This window comes from Protopterus annectens, chromosome 14.part0 (genome assembly GCF_019279795.1).
Source record: "Protopterus annectens isolate FY-2018-M chromosome 14.part0, PAN1.0, whole genome shotgun sequence".
Taxonomy (NCBI): domain Eukaryota; kingdom Metazoa; phylum Chordata; order Ceratodontiformes; family Protopteridae; genus Protopterus; species Protopterus annectens.
In genome coordinates this window covers 140,075,007-140,100,331 of record NC_056748.1, presented here as the reverse complement: position 1 = coordinate 140,100,331, position 25,325 = coordinate 140,075,007, and the positions used below count along the sequence as shown (strand labels likewise).

The window sequence follows — 25,325 nt, the reverse complement described above, 5'->3', positions numbered from 1 at the left end:
CTCGTTGGTCAGATCCGACCACAAATTAATCACCCTAGACATCCACATCCTCCCCCACCCCCATTAGGGAAACCACCGTAAAAAAATTCTCCAAAGCCAACTTCACGCTTCTTAAGACACAAGTGGCAAACTTCACAACACCCATGCAGATGGACAGTAGAGGTACGACTGCTGAATCCTACACAAATGCACTTTATGAGCACTTAACCAAGTGCATGGATTGTGCTATCCCTAATAGAACCAAGATGCTATCCTCAAAAAAAGGAAGCCAATCTGGTGGTCCCCTGCCATAAACAAACTCTACAACAGAAGAAAGAAACTGTTACAAAAAAAGAGTAAAATCCTATGATTGGAAGAACTCCCTAGTCAGCTTCAGTAAGAAGCTGAGATCCCTCATAAAATCCTCCAAAGCTAGTTATGAAAACAAAATCGCCACTGATTCTAAAGACAACCACAAGCATTCTATAGCTATGTCAAGAATCTCAATGACAACACTCAGAACTGCTCTGAGTTACAGCATAATGGCACTAAATATGCAGAATCAACTGATATTTCCAACATCCTAGCAGATAGGTTCAATGTTAACTTTACCCCCCTGTCACCCCCTAAAGGGCCCATCTCTATTCTGGTAGAATGCAAAGTTCTTGTAATCACGGCTGCAGAGGTAAAAACCACACTCTGCAAAGCCAAGAATACAGCATCCATGGGACTTGACAACATCCCAGGCTGCGTTCTACATGAACTGCAGAATGAACTAGCACCCCACCTAAGCACCATGTTCAATCATAGCCTCACCTCAGGCTTTGTGCCCACTGAATTGCACACAGCAATGGTTTTCCCACTCCACAAAGGGGGAGCCACCCTGGACCCCGGGAACTACCACCCCATTAGCCTAACAAGTCTGGTCTGCAAGGCCATGGAACGTATCATCATGGATCTTATATACAAAGACATTGGTAATCCCCAAGCTCTGGACCCCACCCAGTTTGGGTTTGTAAAAGGCAGATCATGTCTCCTAAACCTGATAGACTTCTTTGAAACAGTCACCAAAGCCATACATGAGGGTAAGGTGGTTCACACAGCCTGTCTAGATCTCACCAAGGCTTTTGACACCATCCCTCATACTGAGATTATAGGCAAACACACTAAACTAGGTATAAATCCCTGTGTCACAAGATGGGTTGACAACTGGCTCACTGACAGAACCCACACAGTGAAAGTAGCAGACTTCAAGTCCGACTTCAGACCAGTGACAAGTGGAGTACCACAGGATTCAGTCCTGGGTCCTCTCCTGTTTGGTATCTACGTGTCTGAAGTGCAGACTAACACAGAAGGTCTTGTGCTAATGAGGTTCACAGATGACTGCAAACTAGGAGCCACGATCGAAACTTCTAACAATGTGGACATCCTACAAAAGGGCCTCACGAAGACAGATGCCTGGTGTAAAAGCCATGGCCTCAAGCTCAATGCCAAAAAGTGCATTGTCATCCCCTTTGGTAAAAACTCTGTACCCATGAGCTACCACATAGGTGGTAGTCTACTTAACACAGAAAGTGTGATAAGAGACCTCGGGAGACAGGTGGACAGTAGTCTCTCCTTTGATAATCACATCGCCGCAGTAGTCAGGAAATCCTTCTACGTGGCACACCTCATCACAAAAGGTTTCTCACCCAGGAAAAAAGAGGTCATTGTTCCCCTCTACTTGTCAATCATTAGACCCATTGCAGAGTACAATGCCCCTTTTGGTATGTACCTCACAAGACATCTACATCAACTGGAAAGGCCACAGAAATACCTCACAAAGAGGATTACTGGCCTCAAACAGATGCCCTATGCAGACTGTCTCAAAAAACTCCAGCTTTACTCCATCACATATCGCCTACTCAGAGGTGATCTCTGCCTAACATACAAAGGTATGTCAAACCCAGAGCTGTTGGACATGCTCCACTTAAAGAAATCCTAATCCCTCTGAGCTACATGCTCTAGGGACCGAAACCTTGTTACTATAATAAACAGAACATGCTGGAGGTATAGTGTCCTGTCCCAGAGACTTCCCATACTCTGGAACAAACTACGTATTTATATCAAACAAAGCTCCTCATTAGCACTCTTCAAGAAAAATCTTGATGATTGGATGGGAAATAGGAAATTCACCCCAGGGATCACCTCTGTGGCTCTGCTCGACAGGAGCACAGGAAAATTATTTTCTTGGGTGGGGAAAACCGGTGTACCTTTTTGGCTAGGCTTATATAGGCCTTAGGGCCAATAGCCTAGTACCTACCTATGAACATAGTTCTAGAAGTGAAGTCTGTCATTTGTATAACCTTTTGCCACATCACCATCATGAGTGCACTGTGTTTGGATGTCCCTGTTACCATGTGTTCTGCCTTGTAATGGCTCTTCTCTGTAATTTGATATGCGCAATGCTCTTTCCCTGACATTATTGCGTCACACAGCACACCACAAATCATGCAGATAATGAAGGACCTCTAATGCATGAGGAGTGTGCTAGTTTCCTTTCTCGAGTGTGGCCAGGTTTTCATACTATTGTTAAGAATTTTGGCTGCAAATGTTTGCCTCTCTGATATGTACTACAGTGTACTAAGGAATGTGTTCCGTTTTAGCAGACCAGGGGGTTGTGTGCTAAAGATTACTTAAGCTAGCAGGATGATGAGAAAAACAGTACAAAACACTTTTTTTTTTCTGGTTGCTAACTATTGTTTTGACATCGGTGTGTGTATGAAAGATAGAATCCCAAAAGCCTGAATAAACATCCTGTTGTATAAATTATATTAGGAACTAATTTAGTTGTAAACCATATACAGACATGGAATCATGTATGGTAAACTAATGAAGTCTGTTTCAATCAAGTGTTTGTGGAAGGATGCATAATTATATTTTACTCTCCCCATGTTTGTCATGATGTAGACAAGATGGATCCTAGTTTAAGTAATTGGTGCACTAACCAGCAACAGTAAGCTGTTTGTGTTCACCTGATGAACAATGCACCTGTCAAAACTGCAGTAGAGAATAGTTTGAATGTTTTTCTGGAGGGTAATTCACATGAGGGCTTCATCTTCAAGACTTCTTTACATATCTATAATATCTAAATGTACGTGTATATATATTTATGTATAATTAGTGTTTGAATGATCACAATGCGATGTCGTTTTGGTCAACAAAAAGAAGTGGTCAATATGCAAATAAGATTGACAATTTCTGAGAAGGGGACTATTCCCTTTCCCTGGGGAGTGTGTAATCTCGGAGTTTTTTTATACGTATAAAAAAAAAATATATATATATATATATATATATATATATATATATATATATATATTTGTGTGTGTGTGTGCATGTGTGCACACACACACACACACACACACACACACACACACACACACACACACACACACACACACACACACAAGTAGCAAGGGTATAGAGGCACAGGGGGCCTTATTCTCCTGTAACATGCTTGTTGTTCCTGGAGTATGCATTGATGTTCTGTATTTTGACATAAACATGTTGATAGTACAGGTGTTCGCATAATGATTGTTTGATGACTATAGACCGGTATATATGTATGTACATTGTGTGTGTGTGTGTGTGTGTGTATATATATATATATATATATATATATATATATATATATATATATATATATATCCATATCCACATCCACACACACACACTGTCTGCATTGTGCCACATCTACAGGAAAAGGAGATAAACTTAAAAGTGTGACAAAGTGACTTGCACACCTGCTGTCTCAGAGAAGAGTGAATACATGTTAACGGTAAACTGTTCTCGGATTTGTATGTCTTGGGGGATGGAATCAGGAAGATTGTGTTCTTCAGGATGTCATTGCCAGAAGATGGGTCTCCGTAACAAGACTGATGACTTCTTCATGTCATAAAGTGGTAGAGTTGTAGCACTTGCAGTCACAGTTAATAAGAAGCGCTTGCCCTAAACCACTTCCCATTACAATCAACATTTTCTGCTAATTTTACTGTATGTTTTCTTTGCTGAACATTTCCTTATCCACTGCATTGTATAAAATGAGAAGTACTAAAGGGTAAAAATGTCACACGGACAAACCATTCAGTAAAATCCTTAGAGGTCATTTGCATGTATTCTATGGACTTCCACTACAGGAAATTTAAGGTAACACACAGTTAAGACTGTAGCTTGGTACTATTCGTTTAAATTAGCTGCCCCCGTTACTTACTATCCCACCATGAATTATAAAATAAGAAATCAGTAATAGCTGTAAACATATGATTGTGGATTACTAACTAACCCTACTTCCATGGATTGGCACAAATAGTGGTGGAAAGGTATGTTGTACTATTTGTCCATAATTATAGATTATGCATAAGTTAGAATATTCAAAAAAGTACCATATGTGATTGTTTCTTTTAACTCACCCAAGTTGGGTAATGCCAGGCAGTCATTACCCCCCTTTTTTAGTCATTGATCAAACTAAAGAAAGTTTAGATAACCTTACCTATGATTGATGACCACCTCATTTCCCTTATTTGTCACTCCAACCCTGCCTAGTTTGCTGAAAATCCCTTTTGTTCTTTGCAGTGGTGTTTCTGTAAATCCAGGTCGAAAATTTAAACTCCTGTTCTGCTGCTGTTTCCATTACGCCCTTCCTTTTTCCAGTTTCTTTTGTGAAATCACTCATCTTTCTTCTAGCAGATCTAGCTAATCTGTAAGGAGATCCTTACGTTTTTTGCTCTTATGCTACCAACCAGTCTAACACTCAAACCTTTCTCTTCTGGCAAATTCAGTATATCTGAATTTGTGCCTTAACATGTTGTTTAGTGGTGCTTAAATAAGCAAATAGTTAAACATATTGTGCTATATGTATGAAAATTCTACATCTGCCCCAATGAGAAGTCATAGAGTATAGTAATCCCATGATCCTAGAAACAGCTGCATCCTGAAATGCCCACTGTACACAAATTGTCATAAACAGCTGCATCCTGAAATGCCCACTGTACACAAATTGTCATGTGTCACTGAAAGTTCTTAATAATTCTTTGTTAGATTCAGTTTAAGACCACTTTCTCTTATAATTAAACTCTTAACTATGTCAATATGACAAAAACATTGTATTTTTCCAGTTTAGGAACTTCTCATACTGTTCCCTGAAAATTCTCTTTATAAGTTTTTATTAAAAGTATATTAAACCATAGAATATCAGCACACGTTCTGTTATTTTTTAGCATCTTGCTACATGCAGTGATCCATGTCCTATTTAAACGTTTATGTTGCCAAATTCTGCAGACAGCAGTGACATTTTTAAATCGGTATCAGAAACTGCATTTTTATGCAGTCGTGCCATTTGATATGCAGTGAAAGTCTCAGTAGCACATATCTATCAACTGTACAGATTTTTGCAGAATGATCAGAATTTTACTTCATAAATTTTATTTTTCTGACAAATCATTGAGGATTAAAGTCACTAAATGACAAATATTTGAGTTTCAGACTTCATATTATTCAGAAACGAAGTGCATGTTGGTGCAAAACCTGTTATTCTTTTAACTTTGCAAGTTTAAATGTGTCCCTTATTTTGGGTCTTTGTCTTCTGCATTATTTTTAGCTTTGCCCAGAATTCTTGCACTGAGAGGTTAAGATGTTTGCATAGCATTGTATGGTGTTCTGTTATGAATAAGTTCTTTGCTATTATTTTGCAGAAGACCAACCAACAACCAGTATTCAGTATTTAGTCTTAGCTCTTACTTCCATGGTGTATAATATTTCACTTATTCTGATCTCTCGGAATTAGTGTAGTTTGTAGTCTGCATTCAGCATTAATACTCTGATCTCTCGGAATTAGTGTAGTTTGCATTCAGCATTAATTCTCTGACCTCTCGTAATTAGTGTAGTTTGTAGTCTGCATTCAGCATTAATACTCTGATCTCTCGGAATTAGTGTAGTTTGTAGTCTACATTCAGCATTAAATGTTTGATGAGTGCCAAGGATTTTATAATTAGTGTAGTTTGTAGTCTGCATTCAGCATTAATATTCTGATCTCTTGTAATTAGTGTAGTTTGTAGTCTGCATTCAGCATTAATACTCTGATCTCTCAGAATTAGTGTAGTTTGTAGTCTGCATTCAGCATTAATACTCTGATCTCTTGGAATTAGTGTAATTTGTAGTCTGCATTCAGCATTAATCCTCTGATCTCTCGGAATTAGTGTAATTTGTAGTCTGCATTCAGCATTAATACTCTGATCTCTCGGAATTAGTGTAGTTTGTAGTCTGCATTCAGCATTAATACTCTGATCTCTCGGGATTAGTGTAGTTTGTAGTCTGCATTCAGCATTAATACTCTGATCTCTCGGAATTAGTGTAGTTTGTAGTCTGCATTCAGCATTAAATGTTTGATGAGTGCCGAGGATTTTATAATTAGTGTAGTTTGTAGTCTGCATTCAGCATTAATATTCTGATCTCTTGTAATTAGTGTAGTTTGTAGTCTGCATTCAGCGTTAATACTCTGATCTCTCGGAATTAGTGTAGTTTGTAGTCTGCATTCAGCATTAATACTCTGATCTCTTGGAATTAGTGTAATTTGTAGTCTGCATTCAGCATTAATACTCTGATCTCTTGGAATTAGTGTAATTTGTAGTCTGCATTCAGCATTAATACTCTGATCTCTCAGAATTAGTGTAGTTTGTAGTCTGCATTCAGCATTAATACTCTGATCTCTTGGAATTAGTGTAATTTGTAGTCTGCATTCAGCATTAATACTCCGATCTCTCAGAATTAGTGTAATTTGTAGTCTGCATTCAGCATTAATACTCTGATCTCTCGGGATTAGTGTAGTTTGTAGTCTGCATTCAGCATTAATACTCTGATCTCTTGGAATTAGTGTAATTTGTAGTCTGCATTCAGCATTAATACTCTGATCTCTTGGAATTAGTGTAATTTGTAGTCTGCATTCAGCATTAATACTCTGATCTCTTGGAATTAGTGTAGTTTGTAGTCTGCATTCAGCATTAAATGTTTGATGAGTGTTGAGGATTTTATAATTAGTGTAGTTTGTAGTCCGCATTCAGCATTAAATGTTTGATGAGTGTCGAGGATTTTATAATTAGTGTAGTTTGTAGTCTGCTTTCAGCATTAATACTCTGATCTCTCGGGATTAGTGTAGTTTGTAGTCTGCATTCAGCATTAATACTCTGATCTCTCGAGATTAGTGTAATTTGTAGTCTGCATTCAGCATTAATACTCTGATCTCTCGGGATTAGTGTAGTTTGTAGTCTGCATTCAGCATTAATACTCTGATCTCTCGGGATTAGTGTAGTTTGTAGTCTGCATTCAGCATTAATACTCTGATCTCTCGGGATTAGTGTAGTTTGTAGTCTGCATTCAGCATTAATACTCTGATCTCCCGGGATTAGTGTAGTTTGTCTGCATTCAGCATTAAATGTTTGATGATGGCCTACGATTTCCTGATTTCCTTTCCTGTTTGTCAGAAAACAATATGGCTCTTTGGAAAACAAGTCGAGGTCTCACTGTGATGAGATATGATTAAATATGGAAGTGCTAGGGGTGGATTGGTGACACACCTCTCAGTATTAATGCCTCATAATCCTCAGTTCATTTGTCAGCTGTAGGGTGTCTTCTGTACAGAGTCTGCATGTCCTCCCTGTGCCTGTGTGTGTGTGTGTGTGTGTGTGTGTGTGTGTGTGTGTGTATGTGTATGTGTATGTGTTTGGGGGGGGGGTATTTGCCTAGTACTATATCCATCTATCTATCCGTCCATCCACAGTCCCTTTTCCAATTTTTGCACATGGGGTCAGGGAGTCATTTCAACAGAGGCAGTCATCTAGATCCAAGGTTTACACCGCCAGGTAGTTAGCCCTGCTGTGGTAGTTCATCCACACCACACACTTGAATGCACAGTCACACCTCCAGCCAGTTTAGAGAGTCCAATCCACCTACTGCATGTCTTTGAAATACTGGAGGAAAACAGAGCACCTGGATGGAACCCACACGAACACAGAGAGGACATGCAGAATCCACACAGAAGGCACCCCCAGTTGAGAATCGAACCAGGGAACCTCTTGCTATGAGGCAACAACACTATTTGCTGTGCCTCTGTTCTTCCAAACTCCAAAGACATCCTATAGGTAAATTATTTACTACAAAATGTGTGTGTGCCTGTGTGTCTGTGTGTGTATGATCCTTTAGCTGACATATGACGTACCCTGAATTAGTTCCTGTGATACAGGCTTCACTGTTCCTGACTAAGAAGTGGGTAATCAGATAATGAATGAAGTAACAGCCTCTTTTCTTATAATTGTAACTTTATTTGGAGTGGACTATTTTAATAACACTCTTACTAACATCCTTGATTTAGCAGCCCCCATAAGAACAATTATAGCTAAACTACACTATGTTCCATGGCTTAGTAAGTCCACTAGAGCCCTTTTAAAATGTAGAGATAAAGCATAGAAAACCTGGAAGAAAGACAACACTAGTCTATCCAAACAAAACTAGCAACACCTTAGGAATCAGGTCAAAAAACAAACAAGGCTCGATACAGAACTACTATTTAAGTATCCAAAACAAACACTCCAGCAACCCTCAAAAGTTCTGGCATTCAAATTAACTCCCTGGTAAAACCACCACACCAGCTCCCACCTCAACCTCCACAAAAACAGACAGCAATATAACCTCCCTTTTCAGTCATCACTTTACTGAATCCATTAAATCACTATCTACTCAACTATCCAAAAATAGCTATTCACCCATGCCAATAGCTCCTAACAACACATCTCCCTTTATATTCTCACCTGTCCCAACCTCTACAATAAAAAAATTACCTCTTAACACTTAAATCCACTACTCCTGCAGCAGATGGTATACCAGCAAATTTCCTAAAAATGGCTGCTGACTCCATATCCTACCCGGTCTCAATCCTCATCATCCGCGCCATACAGGAATCTTATATCTCTCAACTGTGGAAAATCTCCTACATTATCCCCCTTCATAAGGGTGGAAATTCCTATGATTTCTCAAACTACCACCCCATTGCCATTCTGTTGCCTTTATTAAAGATACTTGAGAAATGCATACACTCTCAGGTCATGCAGTTCCTAAATTCAAACAATCTCCTCTCCTCTACACAACATGGCGTCCGCCCACACCACAGTACAACCACCGCCCTTCTCTCTTTCACAAACCTGGTTAACCAGCATAGAAATAACAACGGATTTGTATCTGCTATATTCCTGGACCTCTCTAAAGCATTTGACATGGTATCTCACTCCATACTAATAGATACTCTAACTTCTTTAGCCTTTGCACCTGACACTCTTGCTTGGTTTAAAAACTGTCTATCAGACCAACAACAAGCTGTCCAGTGGAAAGGAGTCTTATCCCCTTTATGCCTAACCACCATTGGTGTACCCCAAGGTTCCATACTGGGACCGCTGCTCTTTTCTGTCTTCACCAATAACCTACATACCGCCAACCTGCAGGCCTCACTCATACACTATGCAGACGATTCCGCCCTAATCTGCTCAGCCCCATCTCTTACCACCCTACAGCACCTCGCCCAAGAATCTTTTACCTCACTAGAAAGGTGGATCACAAATATTCAGCTTATCTTAAATCCCAACAAAACTAAATTACTTCTATTTACCCCAAACAAATCAAAAACCTCTTCACTCCCCTTCTCTTTCTCCTCCAGTAATGGAACTGTCATTTCACGCTCATTCCACACCAAGCTCCTTGGCGTCGAAATAGACAATAACCTCCACTTTGACATCCATATCTCTCAAACTATTAAAAAGGTACACAAAAATGGGGTCCCTATACAGGCAAAAAGACTTTCTGTCAGATCAGGCTCAGGTCACCCTAGCTCTAACCCACCTTCTTTCCACACTAATGTATGCAGCACCAATTCTGACTTATATTAGAACATCTGACCTAGACAAACGTATGTCTTGTTATAACAAAATCGTCAAGTTTGCTAAACATTCCCCGACCCATCATTGCATACCTCTTAGGCAACTTCAGTGGCTTGAACTCCCACAGCTGTTAACCTACCACCAACTTGTCATGGCATATAACAACCTAAAACATCCTGACAAAACTGCAGCTCTAAGGCAATTACTGACTAACTATACACCAAATTGTCCACTCAGCTGTGCCAACAAATCACTCCTCAGCTAACAACACAGCAGGTAAAGCTCTTATTTTCACACAGTATAGCAAAAACTTGGAATAATCTCCCTCCATCTGTGACTTCTGCATCAAATACCACACAATTCAAAAACTCACTTAAGGCCCATCTTATAAGTTCTTGGCTCTGTCCATCAGTCACATAGTCCTAAAATCTGTTACCTCCACACTTTCTCTTTTCTCTCATATTTCCTACTCTCAATAAGCATGGTTGTTACAAATGGTATCCCCTGTGATCTCTGTCCGTATTTTTTATAACAAACAGAATGTACATATGTAAATATTGCTGATAAGAATTATTTTACTGTTTCTTTTTTCACAAAATACTACTAGGATAACAATGTTTTACATTATGTATAATGTCATTATTTGTTTGTCTTCATTAAGTGGAGCTTTTCTCCCCAGGCCTCCGCTGTAAATGGAGCTCGTCCAGTCGGACTATCCCGGTTAACAAATGTAAAATAAAATAAATAAATAAATTATTTATTCCCTTTTAGTTTGCTATTCCATAAGAAAAAACTAATTCATTTTATAGATGAAACATACCACAACAATCAGCTGCCAATTCAAAACATATGACATAGCAGTGCATATGAAGGACATTTCTTACTTTATGGCTTTGTTGTCTCAGGCCTTTTTGCTGAATTTTGTTTTAAGCATTTACAATATTCATATTTATCCCAATCATCTTGTTATTCTGTAATGAGTTCTGAAACAGGAAATTAGATAAGCTTGAAATGAAAAGACAAAACTAAGTAAAGAAAGTCCTTGCTAGATATACATTTTTACTATAAATTTAGCCTTTCTGCACAAATGCACTTACAGTCCAGATATATAAGTTTTCAGTAGTATTATTTATTTAGCTATTTCATTTTATTTGTACAATAACTGATCCTAAAAATGCAGTAAAGTAATTTTTTGCTTTATTTCTCAAGGGACTGATAGCACACATTACACTTAACATCCTACCTTAATTACAGGAAATAGTATGTGTCACTACCTCTCACATGGTAGAATGTAACATCTTATTCAAGCAATTGAATTTAAGACTGGACCTATTAGTATACAGCATCAGCCAAGCCCATTCTGAATGAAATATAGTGCTTTTGGGGTACACGCCATGGCTTGCACATCTTCTGAAACAAATGCCTCTGGCTTTTGCAACAATATATATATATATATATATATATATATATATATATATATATATATATATATATATATATAGGAGGTTCTGCATCATAAGCTGAAATGTTTTAAGCTTTACATGCAACAGAGTAAAGTTGGATAGACAGCACCTGCTAATACTGCATTCATTTTGAGTGTGGATGTATTATAGGCTATATATGAATTGTACAGAATTACAGACTTGCGGAATATGTATCCTAACGGATTCATTGGAGGCATACAGCATTTATGCTTGCATTACATTTGAATGGAGAGAGAGAATAAAATGGAGGCATCCCAGTCTTTCTGTTTAGATAATAAAAAGAACCATTTTTCTTATTTTGGAGCAAATTGTATTATAACAGTTGTAATTATTTATTTTTGTGTTTGCGTGGAGAATAGGGTGTGCAGCTATTGCGCAAAAAAGTGAAGAAAGAAGAGGAGAGACAGAGAAAATTGAGGGTTATGGTGTATTTGTGGGAGCAATCAATGACAGACAGATATGAGAAGAGAAAGACAAGGCATGCAGCTGTGGAAATAAATCATCTAGAAAGAAGTGAACAGAGTAAATGTTGCGGGTGGACTGCTTTGTATGCATGTTCACATTACTGTATATCTCAGCAGATAGACTGTGAGATAGGAGAAAGACAAATAGCAGAAATTTCCAGATAAAAAAATACATCTGAGAGGCAGTCAGAATTATAAATGCCTAGCTCCTTGTTGGTGCAGGCATACCCACAAGAGAAATACATGTAACAGAAACCTAGAATGCAGAAAGGATTTTTTTGTCAGTTTGTATGAAACAGACAGAAGAAGGTATCTGCCTCCTCACTCCACTAGAATGATGTTACATGGCTTGTGCCCTGTGGGCATTAGCAATTTCCCCCCTATACTGCATTGTGTTTTTACTGGATCATAGATGCCGTTTGACTGGATTAAGTTTGGCAGGGCACCCCGTTCTGCTGTGTTTTATACAAGGTGTGGTTGACACAATGTATGTACTGATTCTTACGATACTTCATATTACATTGTGTAATATTATTAGATGGGATAACCTTCATATTACATTGTGTAATATTATTGGATGGGATAACCTTCATATTACATTGTGTAATATTATTGTACGGGATAACCTTCATATTACATTGTGTAATATTATTGGATGGGATAATCTTCATATTACATTGTGTAATATTATTGGATGGGATAACCTTCATATTACATTGTGTAATATTATTGGACGGGATAACCTTCATATTACATTGTGTAATATTATTGGATGGGATAACCTTCATATTACATTGTGTAATATTATTGGATGGGATAACCTTCATATTACATTGTGTAATATTATTGGACGGGATAACCTTCATATTACAATGTGTAATATTATTGGATGGGATAACCTTCATATTACATTGTGTAATATTATTGGATGGGATAACCTTCATATTACATTGTGTAATATTATTGGACGGGATAACCTTCATATTACAATGTGTAATATTATTGGACGGGATAACCTTCATATTACATTGTGTAATATTATTGGACGGGATAACCTTCATATTACATTGTGTAATATTATTGGACGGGATAACCTTCATATTACATTGTGTAATATTATTGGATGGGATAACCTTCATATTACATTGTGTGATATTATTGGACGGGATAACCTTCATATTACATTGTGTGATATTATTGGATGGGATAACCTTCATATTACATTGTGTAATATTATTGGATGGGATAACCTTCATATTACAATGTGTAATATTATTGGCTGGGATAACCTTCATATTACATTGTGTAATATTATTGGATGGGATAACCTTCATATTACATTGTGTAATATTATTGGATGGGATAACCTTCATATTACATTGTGTAATATTATTGGATGGGATAACCATCATATTACATTGTGTAATATTATTGGATGGGATAACTAACATCTTATTGGTGTTTCATGGCATGATCATTTCCATTACCATGTGCTGAATATTTCTGTGATCACTGGCGGTCACCTCACAGTTACACAGTAAATTATATGTCTTCATTTTTGTGATACGCCATTAGGTCCATACAATAATCTGATCTAATTAGTGTACTTTAGACTGATAACATCCTATTTAATATGATATGGCCATTGGACAATGTCACTGATATTGTGTGACTAGTGTGCCTCAACCCCAGTAGTACTCTTCCACTCTGTATTGTCATCGGGCAGGGACCAATTAGTCACATGACCATCATACATTTGTTACCCTTCCCCTCATTCTGATACACTGGTCATTAGGAATGACCAGTGATTTATTCTAAAAAGATGAAAGTCACTATGTACTTTTTAAAGAATCAGTTATCATCCACAATAAGTTATCACATCACGTCAGTGTAGTGACTTTATGGAGGGCTGGGTGTAATTAGAGGCTGGGGCATCTGAGGCACTGGCACGGATGGGTGAGAATGCTTATCCTGGAGTGTGGGGGTAGACCATACATCTAGGTGTTCCCTGCATGAAATGCAGAGGAGGGGAGAACCAAGAAGTAGGTCATTAAAAAAAATAAATCTCCCAGTAGAAGCAGTCAGGTGCAGGACCACCCAGGACATTTTTGGGTTCTGCACTAGCCCCAGCCTTACAATACATATAGTTCAAGGAGCAGCAGGAGAGGCTGGTAGACACAGAGATGGAAGGGGGCACTAAGGCAAGCTGGAAAGAATAAAGCAGAATGGGAACGATAAATGAATAACTAACCAGAGTACCTCATCCAATTTATTTTGTTTATTTGACTGGACTTATTTCAGTGTGTAATACATTACAACACATAAAACACTCCTATATCCATTCTGTTTTTTTTTTCTCTCCTGAAAAGTGACAGCTAGCCTTGTGGGAGTAAACTTGATCAACAAAGACTAAATAAAATCAACAAATTAAAGTAAGACTTTTAAAAAGCAAGGTATTTCTGAAGGCATCTTTAGATATATGGTTCGTGATGTTGAAGATTGTCACCTTTTATTTAACAGCAGTGATACAGGATAGATGTGTTAAGTGTTATACTAAAGATTCATGCTTTAGTATTAAAGTGTGACATTTCTGAAGCATTAGTAATAAATATGATCCAAACTTTAACTGTAATTTCAAAGTATCTTCCTGTTGTATTGCAGTATGCATACAGCAAAGGGCAGATACTACATTGCATACAAGCAGTCTTAAATGTTACTGTGAAACATCGATGGAAATTCAGTTCTTAATACATAGCTATAAATATGCTAAAGTTTCAATAATGCATAATTTTCAGTGCAGAGATGGAATAATGTAGACTTTTCTTCATGCAAAAAATAATGCAAAATCTGGGTAACTTAAGTGCTGCTCAGTGCTTCTGTTTACTGAGCTGAGTGTATCCACAGCTATAAAATTCATGCACTGCAAAGAGACTGTTATTATTATTACTGTCAAACTCAGATAGTCCTTTTCATGTAAGCTGTTCGTAGTTGTGCGAGTTCTATTTGTAAGCTAGCATTCAGTTCTAGCAAGAAATAATAGTCACGTAATTCTTATTGCAAAAATCAACTAATAATACTTGAGAATAAAGTGTTATAGCTTGATGGAACTGTGTGTGGTCAGCTCATCAGTTTAAATCTGTTTTGGGATTTCTTTGCATTTTGCACGTTAACATTTTTCAGCATTTCTTAGACCACATAAATGATTCACTCTAAGAGTTTATTCTCCTCTTCATCAGTCAGCCCATATTTCCTTAAGCTCTTTAGTAATATTTTTTTCTGCTGATGCGGCTGACTGACTGAGTACTGAAATAGATTAAATGAGGTAAGAGAGATGGTTTCTATGTTTGTTATATGCCAAGGCTTGGCTCATTGCAATATGAGAATTGCTGAGTAAGCTTTAAAAGATAAAACTGCATTCCTGAATATCCTTAAGACTTGTTCCTAAATGTTAGTGAGGAAGCCAGTGTTCTGGCTTCTTCTTATCCAGTGTGCACCACTTGCCTTGAAATATATTAGGACTTCAATCTGAATTTTCAGTTCCTGATGCTAGGAAAAATTTTCCTTCTTGTGAAAGCTTGGGGATATGATATTATAACCTCTGGTAGGTTTTCTGGCATCAGTTACTGGAGCAGGCAGTGTTGCATTGAGTAATTTTCGGAAGGAATGAGTCCAAAGCAACAGTGTCATTCTTTCATTATAAAGACAACTCTAGGAATTTTACATATCCTGGATGTCTGTTTTAAAAATGGGCATCAGGCAGAAATATGAAAAATTTGCAATCACACATATGTAACTTATTTCTCTCCCTATCAAAATGTAAGAACTTATAATGCTAAGTCCCAAAACCCTAAAAAATGCAGAAGAAGAGAAAATAATGAACTTCACCTGTAAACTTTGTTTTTTTTTCATTTGCAGATGGATAGCCCTCTCTGCATCCTGTGATCTGGTGGATGGCAAGCCCCCCCCCCCCAACCACTCAAACACATATATATATATATATATATATATATATATATATATATATATGTATATATATGTATATATATATATATATCAGCTCTAAGATTGCATACTTCAGAGTAAAGGTAATATTCCTGAAAATGGCACTCTTGGTCTTGGTATGTATGTAAGTCCCCATTTCAGTCACTGAGTCTCCACATTCTGGGACTCTTTATTGTGAGTTCTGGCATTTCAAGCAGCTGCCATTTTATTTTTTGTGTGTGTGTGTGTGTGTGTGTGTGTGTGTGTGTGTGTGTGTGTGTGTGTGTGTGTGTGTGTGTGTGCATGCAAACAATGAAACTGTGCACCTCCAGAGTATTCTTCCGACTTCGAGGTACAGTTACCTCTGAATTAGTATATAAGGGAGCAGGGGTGTAGGGTTCCCTCCCAACATATTTTAGGGATGCTTACAGGAAAGCCACCTGCAAAAATGTTTTTTGAGCCTAAACATCATCACTTTAAGAGGTTGTGGTGAGCAATTGTAGCTTTCTGATTGTGGTTAGATTTTCACTCTTAGATGTGCTAAACAAATCAGTGTGCACTTCTGCCATGGAAGCCATTTAAATAGACCCTGTTCTGAAGGAAGAAACTATAATCAATGAAAAAAAAACTGAAAAAGAAAGTGTAAAAAAAAAAAAAGAAAAGGAAATACTGTATACTGCAAAGCCCAAAGTACGGTTCATGATATAAGCACTGATTCTCTTACAGCTGATTTCACATCTCTTTACCATCCAATTTAATATATTTGTGTTGCCTTACACTTTGTTTCTGATCTCTTCTTTTTTTCCCAAAACAAAGATGTTTCTAAATATAGCATTTGTACAATTTATCACGTCAAAAATTATTTTCAGTTATATGTTTTTTCTTTTAAATGTTAAGTGAAGTCCCAAATTTTTAAGTATTACTTCAAAAGTGCTTAGTCATTTAAGAAGTGTTCTAGATATAAAATGATGCAACATGACAAAATGTCTCTTACAAGTAGCAGATCTTATACCGTATGAAGAAAGAGTGATTGCATTAATATATACAGATTAAGACGAGTGACATTTTCTTCTTGTGAAGTACATCTAACTGGAATTCAGCATCTAGCCTCTACTTATATTAAATTAATCTCAAAATCATTTTGATTTTTGTGCATGAAATTGCCAGAAAAGGAGCAAAGTGGTGAGGTCTGAGATCTACATTATAGGTCACAAGGTACAGTTATCAATTACAATATTTTTATATAAAGTGGACCTCTAACAGAAAGAAGTCTTTCTCACAGACTGTATTACTATTTGTTGAATTAATTTTTCTGATTACCATTTCATCAAAAACAGTAGAATAAAATATTAGTTCACTTAAAAAAATCACAAAATAAACTGTTTATGTGAAGTCATAACCCATCCTTTTCACTCACAGGGAAAGACCCACTCCACTGAAAGCATTTTTGTAAGGTACAAATTATTAAATAAATAGATATGTGCACATAATTATCTTTGGGGTAATCATATAAGTTATGAGGAAAGACTTTTCCAGTAATAATCCCATTTCATTCATGGTTGCTGTTATGTAGGACAACTGCTCATTTATCATATATTTTACATGTATGTACTTTTGAGTAGAAAACATTGGCTTGGAAAGTCACGTTTGTCTGTATGCTTCATTTCACCTTCCTGTGGATTTTCCTCTGAAAAGTAATGTTCTCTTAGCATAATACAGATGTGAAGAGATTAATGTGATGTCTCTTTTTTCTTTAGCTCTGTGCCCCTTCACTGTCTGGACCTTCTGAATCATTTTACAGGATGGCATGAGCATCCATGTAATGTGGCCACCATCTGGGTAGCTCTCAGGGATTTTGCAGGAAGTCACATTTCCAGTGTGCAAAAGCCTTGTCAGGTACATAAGGAGAGGCCTGATCTGAGCATTGCATGCACATGTGTCTTTATCATGTGTGCTTGTCAAACTCCGCCCAAGAATTGTGTTTTACTTGGTACCTTCTATTGTTTCCACCTAGGATTCAGGATTAGCTGCATGCGCCCCAAAGACTCACCACTTTCCATCTCTCACAAACCTCAGGTAAAAGTCAGGTACCAATTTATCATTCTTGCCTTCCCAAGTCAGCACCTTCCATCACCTGGGCTGATAATCATGGCTTGATACCTCTGTGTTACAGAGATGTCTGACTTATAGTGCAATTTTACTAAAGTAGCTAAGAATTTAATTTGCAATTAATTATGTTGGTTAGAAATTCCATTTGATTAGATATCAGCAATATTTTCGCTGAGAGCAGCCAAACTGATCTATGTTATTATCTGTAGTGGGTTGTTTGTTCATATCTTTTCACTGTCATATGCAGTGTTTTCCATGCAGAACACTTTTTCTAGTTACCTAGATTCAAACTGTAAGGACGAGGACCTTAAATCTCGTGATATATATTTTTTTTCTTTAATAAGTCTTTGCATTAATATTCTGTAAGGTCTGAGTTAAAAGCATTGTTGTGAATTCCTTCCCATTACTAACCTAGTATGGAAATACTTAAGGAACAAAATTCATAACTAGCTCTTTTTCAGTCATGAATTATTAAATTAGTGAAATGTGTTATTGCAAGTCACAGAAAATGCACTATTTTACCATATTTGTGTTAACTGTTTTAAATTATCCATAAAAGGTCAACACGTTTCTTTAAAAAAGTTTGAGAAATACAAAAAGCTGTCTTTGTCTTCCTTTTAATTATACCAGTAAATGTTTTATCAGCTGCTCAGTTATTGTTGTATGTTAACTTGCTAAGATTTAAATAGACAGTGTGTTGTAACATGTTTCTCATCCTTTGTTTTGTTTTTTTAGGGAACTCCAAAACCAATTGCTATTGAACCTTGTTCAGGGAGCAAAGCAGCTGTCCTTACTGTATTTATATGTCTCCCAAGAGGATCATCTGGCGTGCCAGCACCTGGTCAGTCAGGTATGATGTGCAGAGAGAGTTTACAAAATGTCATCTGCATTTGTAGAAGTTCACAGGAAACACTGAAGTGCTAAGATTATCTAGACAGACACACACACAGTAGTTTATCTGTCCGTTACAGCTGAAGTAGTTATGATTTTATCTGTGTAAAAATACTGTACATTACCTTGCTGAATTGGTTCACTTTTGCAAAGGCATCAAAATGAATAATAAACATTTGCATACAGTTAAAAGGAAGATACAGCCTTCACCCCACAGTTAACTACAGCTTTTTCATAAAGAACAAACAACTGGAGAAATGTCAGCTATCTAATAGCCCAGATATATAGCCATTTGTGGCCGGGTAGCAGTGCTCATCATCAGAAAGGAACCATGACCTCAAACTACTTCATTACTGTTTGCAGATGCAAAACAGCCCGTGCTACATAAAATGCACACAGTGCTATATAATTTGGGGACTTGCATGAAAACGGGGAACTGACATAGTTTTTTCCATTGGTTGCTTGTCTCTTGAGTGATACTTAAATAGACCATGAATTTCTGGCCCTTTGTATTTGCAGAAAAGATGTCAAGCCTATATAAACTAAAGCACTACTGGTGATTACCTGCCGGGTCAGGAAAGTACATCCATATTTTTTGTCTGTACTGCTTTCTGTTTTACCTGCTCCATTTTGTTTTGTTTTCTGTTTTAAGAAATCTGCTTGGTCTGGTGTTTTTGTTCAGTGTGAGCAAAAGACACTTAAATTATCTAGGCTGCACATTTCACTTGTTTTTTTCCATTGGTTAATGTTTTTTTTAGTGATACGTAATACATAATGAATTTCTGGGCCTTTATCATTTGCTGAAAATATTTCAGACCAACATAAACTAAAGCACTGTGGTGATTCCCTGCTAGTTTTTCCCACCTACTCTCCTGTTTTAAACCTGATGGTTTTATGCTGCCCACCCCTACTATAAATTGAGCTTAATAAGCTCCTGCCTTTCTACACTGCAGTTTATATCTTGAATTATTTATTTGCCTTTCCATGTACTTATATTGAAAAAGTGCATTTTGCCTCTCCTTGTCTGTTCTGCTGATTTACTTGCTCTGAATTCTTTGCCTAGCTAGCTGTTGGATAAAGTAGCATATTTTTACAGTCTAGCAAGCACTTAATTTTACAGCAAGAGGTCAGTGAATTTTCCATGTAGCACACTGGGAGATAGCCTGATACGTTTAGGTTGCGGAAACACTTGAGATTTCTGCATGTAGTTTTATTGGCTGGAGGGCTTATTAATCAGGGTATATGTTTTTAGTGCCTTTATAAATTCTGTACAGTTGAGTGGCACTTGGCTCATTTATACAAAGCAAAGTAGCTTTATTGAATAATCACACTTTTATAAGCTGTTTAAAGTACACTGCTGTATCTATATCTTTAATTTTGTGGTAGCATTTCACGCTGTTGACGTTTGTGGTGGCATTTCACTCTGGACACTTCTTTACTCTGCTTTTACATTATGGGGACTGGAATTATTCTTCAAAGTGGCAGTAGGTGTTTACCTGGTCTATCTGAGCTGGGAAGCACACAAAAGGGCTCTAAGTAGTTTTTGCACTTCTCAGCCATTACAAAAAAAAAAGTACTGTCTGCCGCTGCTTTAAGTAGTTAATTGAACTGTATTATATTATCTCTGTTACTTGAAGGACTGTTGTAGGTAGTTTGCATGGTCTTGTTAGACTCAAACTACAAACCAACTATTGTACATTAAGAAGGTGTTTTTCTGCACCCTTGTGGCAGGAGAGTGCTAATCTAACCTGTCTGAGTTGGAGATTGCTGATGGAAGGCTTATTGTGTGCTTTTCTGATTGGTAGTTAGCTTATTTAGCTCAAGACTTGTTTCCCTTTGCTTCTATTAAAGCCTCACTTTTGAGCGGTGCTGCGTTTCATTCAGTGGTGGTTAGGAGTGCCCTGTATAGATACAAAAACCTAGAAGCTCAGTTTTTCCTAAACAGCTGTCAGTGAAACCCTGTCAAGCTTTTCTGCTGCTGTAGGAGCAGCTCAGTTGCACATTGAGCAGCACTGCCTTATTGATCAACCTTAGCCTACACAAAGTATTGTTTCATCTTGTAGTCTCTGCGCTACCAGCACAATCTTGTCAAATTAACCCATTCCCTTCCCTAATAAAGCATACAGTAAAAGCCTGCTATCCTAGGCAGGCAGTTTTGCATCATCTCTCTGGCCAGCCTGATAGACACGAGCATCCTGAGGCAATCTATCAACTGTCTCATGTATACTGAACACCACTTACTCCTGAAACAAACAAATACTGTATGTGAGAGATGCACCTACACTATGAAATTAGAGGCCAGACTGTCACGTAAGGACAAATCGAATGACAAACAGGTTGTCAGCACACACAGACATTTCTAACGCTAAATAAGTACATGACACATAAACCCACATATGCAGAGGTACTAACTAGAAACCTATCAAAAGATCAGAGGCCTCTGAAAGGAAAACACTTACGCACCCAACAATACAAAAAACAACTACAACACATAATATTGCACACACCTGTGTCTTAACAAATAAGCCCATAAGGTGTCACACCACAAAACCTAATGTGTTGTCATATGTGACTCCACTGTAAGACACATAGATGTTCCCCTCACCAGGCTGGATAAGGAGCGGGCTATAGTTAGGTACCAGGATCAGTCAAGTCACTCAAACATTCAACTCACACAACCACAAGTACCAGTATGACTTCATCATAGTCCATGTGGGGTGAATGACTTGAGCCATGAGCTGTAGATCTTGTGGTGCAGGGTTTGATTCCCTCAGTAATTTGCCTGATGTGTGAGCTTGAGTGAGCCATTTGACCAGATGTTGCTTCTGGGTCACCCCTAAAAAAAGCACTGTGTGTGCAGTAGGCGTGACTGGTTAACAAAAGTATGTTATTATTTTACTTTTAATACAATATCAACATAGTAGGGGCAGAAGAGGGGTACAGCTTGGATCAGATTGTCTGTTCCCTGGAGGCTGAGTCACTGCTGCTGTTGGGTACTGTGATTGAGATGGGAGGGCAAGCTGGTAGTAGCATGTTTGGTAATGCCTGTAAAAGAACTCTGACTTGTTAGCATATAAATATTGCTGAGACATCAACTTCACTTGGACTGTTTTCTTCAATTTTTAAAAAAATAATTACTGTAAAAAAAGTGGGCAATCAATTTCACCCAGTGTTTCTCCTCAGTGGGAAGGATGTAGAGACTGTGTTATCCAAACCTCGAAGTCGGAAACTTGTTCTATTCAATGATAGTGGATTTTGTCAGAGCGCCTGGTCCTACATTAGATTCTCTGTCTCTGTCTCCCTATCTCTTTCTCCAAAATGTTCTTAACTATAGAGTAAAGCCAGATAAGATGCAGATAATGTACTAGAGTTTGACTGAATTTACAATGTATATCCCTTACCTCTTGTTAATAAGTTTGAAGACCAGAGGGAGTAAACATTCCAACAGTTGAATCACTTAAACTAACTGCAGGACAGGCTAACTAGATCTCATCTCCATGATGTGATGATATTCTCCAATAAAGAGTGTTGAATGAATGGATCCTGTTTGCTCACACAGTTTTGTTTAAGACGACAGAAACATCAAAAAGACCCTGACAAACCACGGTCATCACTGCTTTTGATGTTTCTGCTGTTTTTGCCTATGAGGATTTTCTGTGTGACTTTTTTTACTTACTATTTTGTTTAAGGGGATAGGAAATAGTTTTATATGCAGTCAAATCTAGTTAATATAGTTCATAGGCTCATAGGTAGGTACTAGGCTATTGGCCCTAGACCTATAGAAGCTTAGCCAAAAAGGTACCCTGGCTTTTGCCACCCAAGAAAATAATTTTCCTGTGCCCCCATTGAGCAGAGCCACAGAGGTGATCCCTGCGGGGAATTTCCTATTACCCATCCAATCATCAAGATTTTTATTGAAGAGTGCTAATGAGGAGTTTTGTTTGATATAGCTAGGTAGTTTGTTCCAGAGTATGGGAAGTCTCTGGGACAGGAATCTATCCCTCCAGCATGTTCTGTTTATTGTGGTGACAAGGTTTAGGTCCCTAGAGCGTGTAACTCAGAAGGATTGGGATTTCTTTAAGTGGAGCATGTCCAACAGCTCTGGGTTTGACATAGCTTTGTATGTTAGGCAGAGATCGCCTCGAGTAGGTGATATGCATCAGAGTAAAGCTGGATTATTTTGAGACTGTCTGCGTAGGGCATCTGTTTGAGGCCGGTAATCCTCTTTGTGAGGTATTTCTGTGGCCTTTCCAGTTATTTTAGATGTCTTGTGAGGTAAATATCAAAAGGGGCATTGTACTCTATAATGGGTCTACTGAGTGACAAGTAGAGGGGAACAATGACCTCTTTTTTTCCTGGATGAGAAACCTTTTGTGATGAGGTGTACCATATAGAAGGATTTCCTGAGTACTGTGGCAATGTGATTTATCAAAGGAGAGACTACTGTCCACCTGTGTTCCAAGGTCTCTTATCACACTTTCAGTGTTAAGTAGACTACCACCTATGTGGTGGCTCATGGGTACAGAGTTTTTGCTAAAGGGGATGACAATGCACTTTTTGACATTGAGCTTGAGGCCATGGCTTTGACACCAGGCATCTGTTTCAGTGAGGCCCTTTTGTAGGACGTCCACATCGTTAGGAGTTTCAATTATGGCTCTTAGTTTGCAGTCATCTGTGAACTTCATTAGCCAAAGACCTTCTGTGTTAGCCTGTACTTCAGAAAAGTAGATACCAAACAGGAGAGGACCCAGGACTGAACCTTGTGGTACTTCACTTGTCACTGGTCTGAAGTCGGATTTTGAGTCTGCTACTTTCACAGTGTGGGTTCTGTCAGTGAGCCAGTTGGCAACCCATCTTGTGACATAGGTATTTATATCTAGTTTAGTGACTTTATCTACAATTCCAGAGTGGGGGATGGTGTCAAAAGCCTTGGCGAGCTCTAAATAGGCTGTGTGAGCCGCCTTCCCCTCGTCTGCGGCTTTGGTGACTGCTTCAAAGAAGTCATTCAGGTTTAGGAGACATGTTCTGCCTTTTACAAACCCGAACTGGGTGGGGTCCAGAGTTTGGAGATTACCAATGTCTTTGTTTATAAGTTCCATGATGATACGTTCCATGGCCTTGCACACCAGCCTCGTTAGACTAATGGGGCAGTAGTTCCTGGGGTCCATGGTGGCTCCCCCTTTGTAGAGTGGGATAACCATTGATGTGCGCCATTCAGTGGGCACAAAGCCTGAGGTGAGGCTATAATTGAACATGGTGCTTAGGTAGGGTGCCAGTTCATTCTGTAGTTCATGTAGAATGCAGCCTGGGATGTTGTCAGGTCCCATGGATGCTGTATTCTTGACTTTGGAAAGTGTGTTTTTTACCTGTGCAGCCATGATTACAGGAACTTTGCATTCTTCTGGTATAGAGCTGGGCCCTTTAGGGGGTGACAGGGGGGTGAAGTTAGCATTGAACCTATCTGCCAGGATGTTGGTGATATCAGTTGTTCTGTATATTTAGTGCCATTGTGCTGTAACTCAGAGCAGATCTGAGCGCTGCCATTGAGATTCTTTTTTGTTGGGCATAGCACATCATTTTTAAAGTTTTTTGGGCATAGCCCATCATTTTTAAAGTTTTTAAAAGTGAGAGTCTTTTTATAACACAATTTAATGGAATAGTTCTGAGTAGATTTTGAAAGAAAAGGGCTCAAAGGTAGCTGTTGAATTTTAGAGTTTAATTTTCGGAGGTAACTCATTGATATTTGACTATTTGCTGCATCTCTTTTTCCTAGTGCTGTTGAGCTGAAAGTAATTGTAAAGCTTACATTCAAACTTTAGTCAGTGCACCATAACAAAAAGTAATTCTAAGTCTGCAACTGTCATTTATTTAATTGAGTTTTTCTGTATGACACTCCATGCTTTTATTGTATTTATTTATTTATATTTTCTTGTGGCAGAGAGCAGCAAAAAGGAGATGCCGTACGTCTGAAGTAATTAGTAACGAGACCCAGTATGTGTTATTAAAGTAATTAGTAACGAGACCCAGTATGTGTTATTAAAGTAATTAGTAACGAGACCCAGTATGTGTTATTAAAGTAATTAGTGAGACCCAGTATGTGTTATTAAAGTAATTAGACCCAGTATGTGTTATTAAAGTAATTAGACCCAGTATGTGTTATTAAAGTAATTAATGTCTAGACCCAGTATGTGTTATTAAAGTAATGAGACCCAGTATGTGTTATTAAAGTAATAGTACTTGAGACCCAGTATGTGTTATTAAAGTAATAGACCCAGTATGTGTTATTAAAGTATGTGTTATTAAAGTAATTAAAACGAGACCCAGTATGTGTTATTAAAGTAATTAGTCTAGACCCAGTATGTGTTATTAAAGTAATTAGTAACGAGACCCAGTATGTGTTATTAAAGTAATTAGTAACGAGACCCAGTATGTGTTATTAAAGTAATTAGTAACGAGACCCA

General features: G+C 37.9%; 1 protein-coding gene across 1 annotated transcript in view; it reads left to right on the top strand.

Moving 5' to 3' along the window:
• Positions 1 to 25,325, top strand: part of ATRNL1 (attractin like 1) — a gene marked incomplete in the record, with an annotated part of 6,064,901 nt that overhangs the window by 5,800,790 nt on the left and 238,786 nt on the right. Inside the window, 1 exon segment of the mRNA XM_044055896.1 lies at positions 18,709 to 18,823. Within this exon segment, the coding sequence (XP_043911831.1) occupies positions 18,709 to 18,823 (115 nt within the window).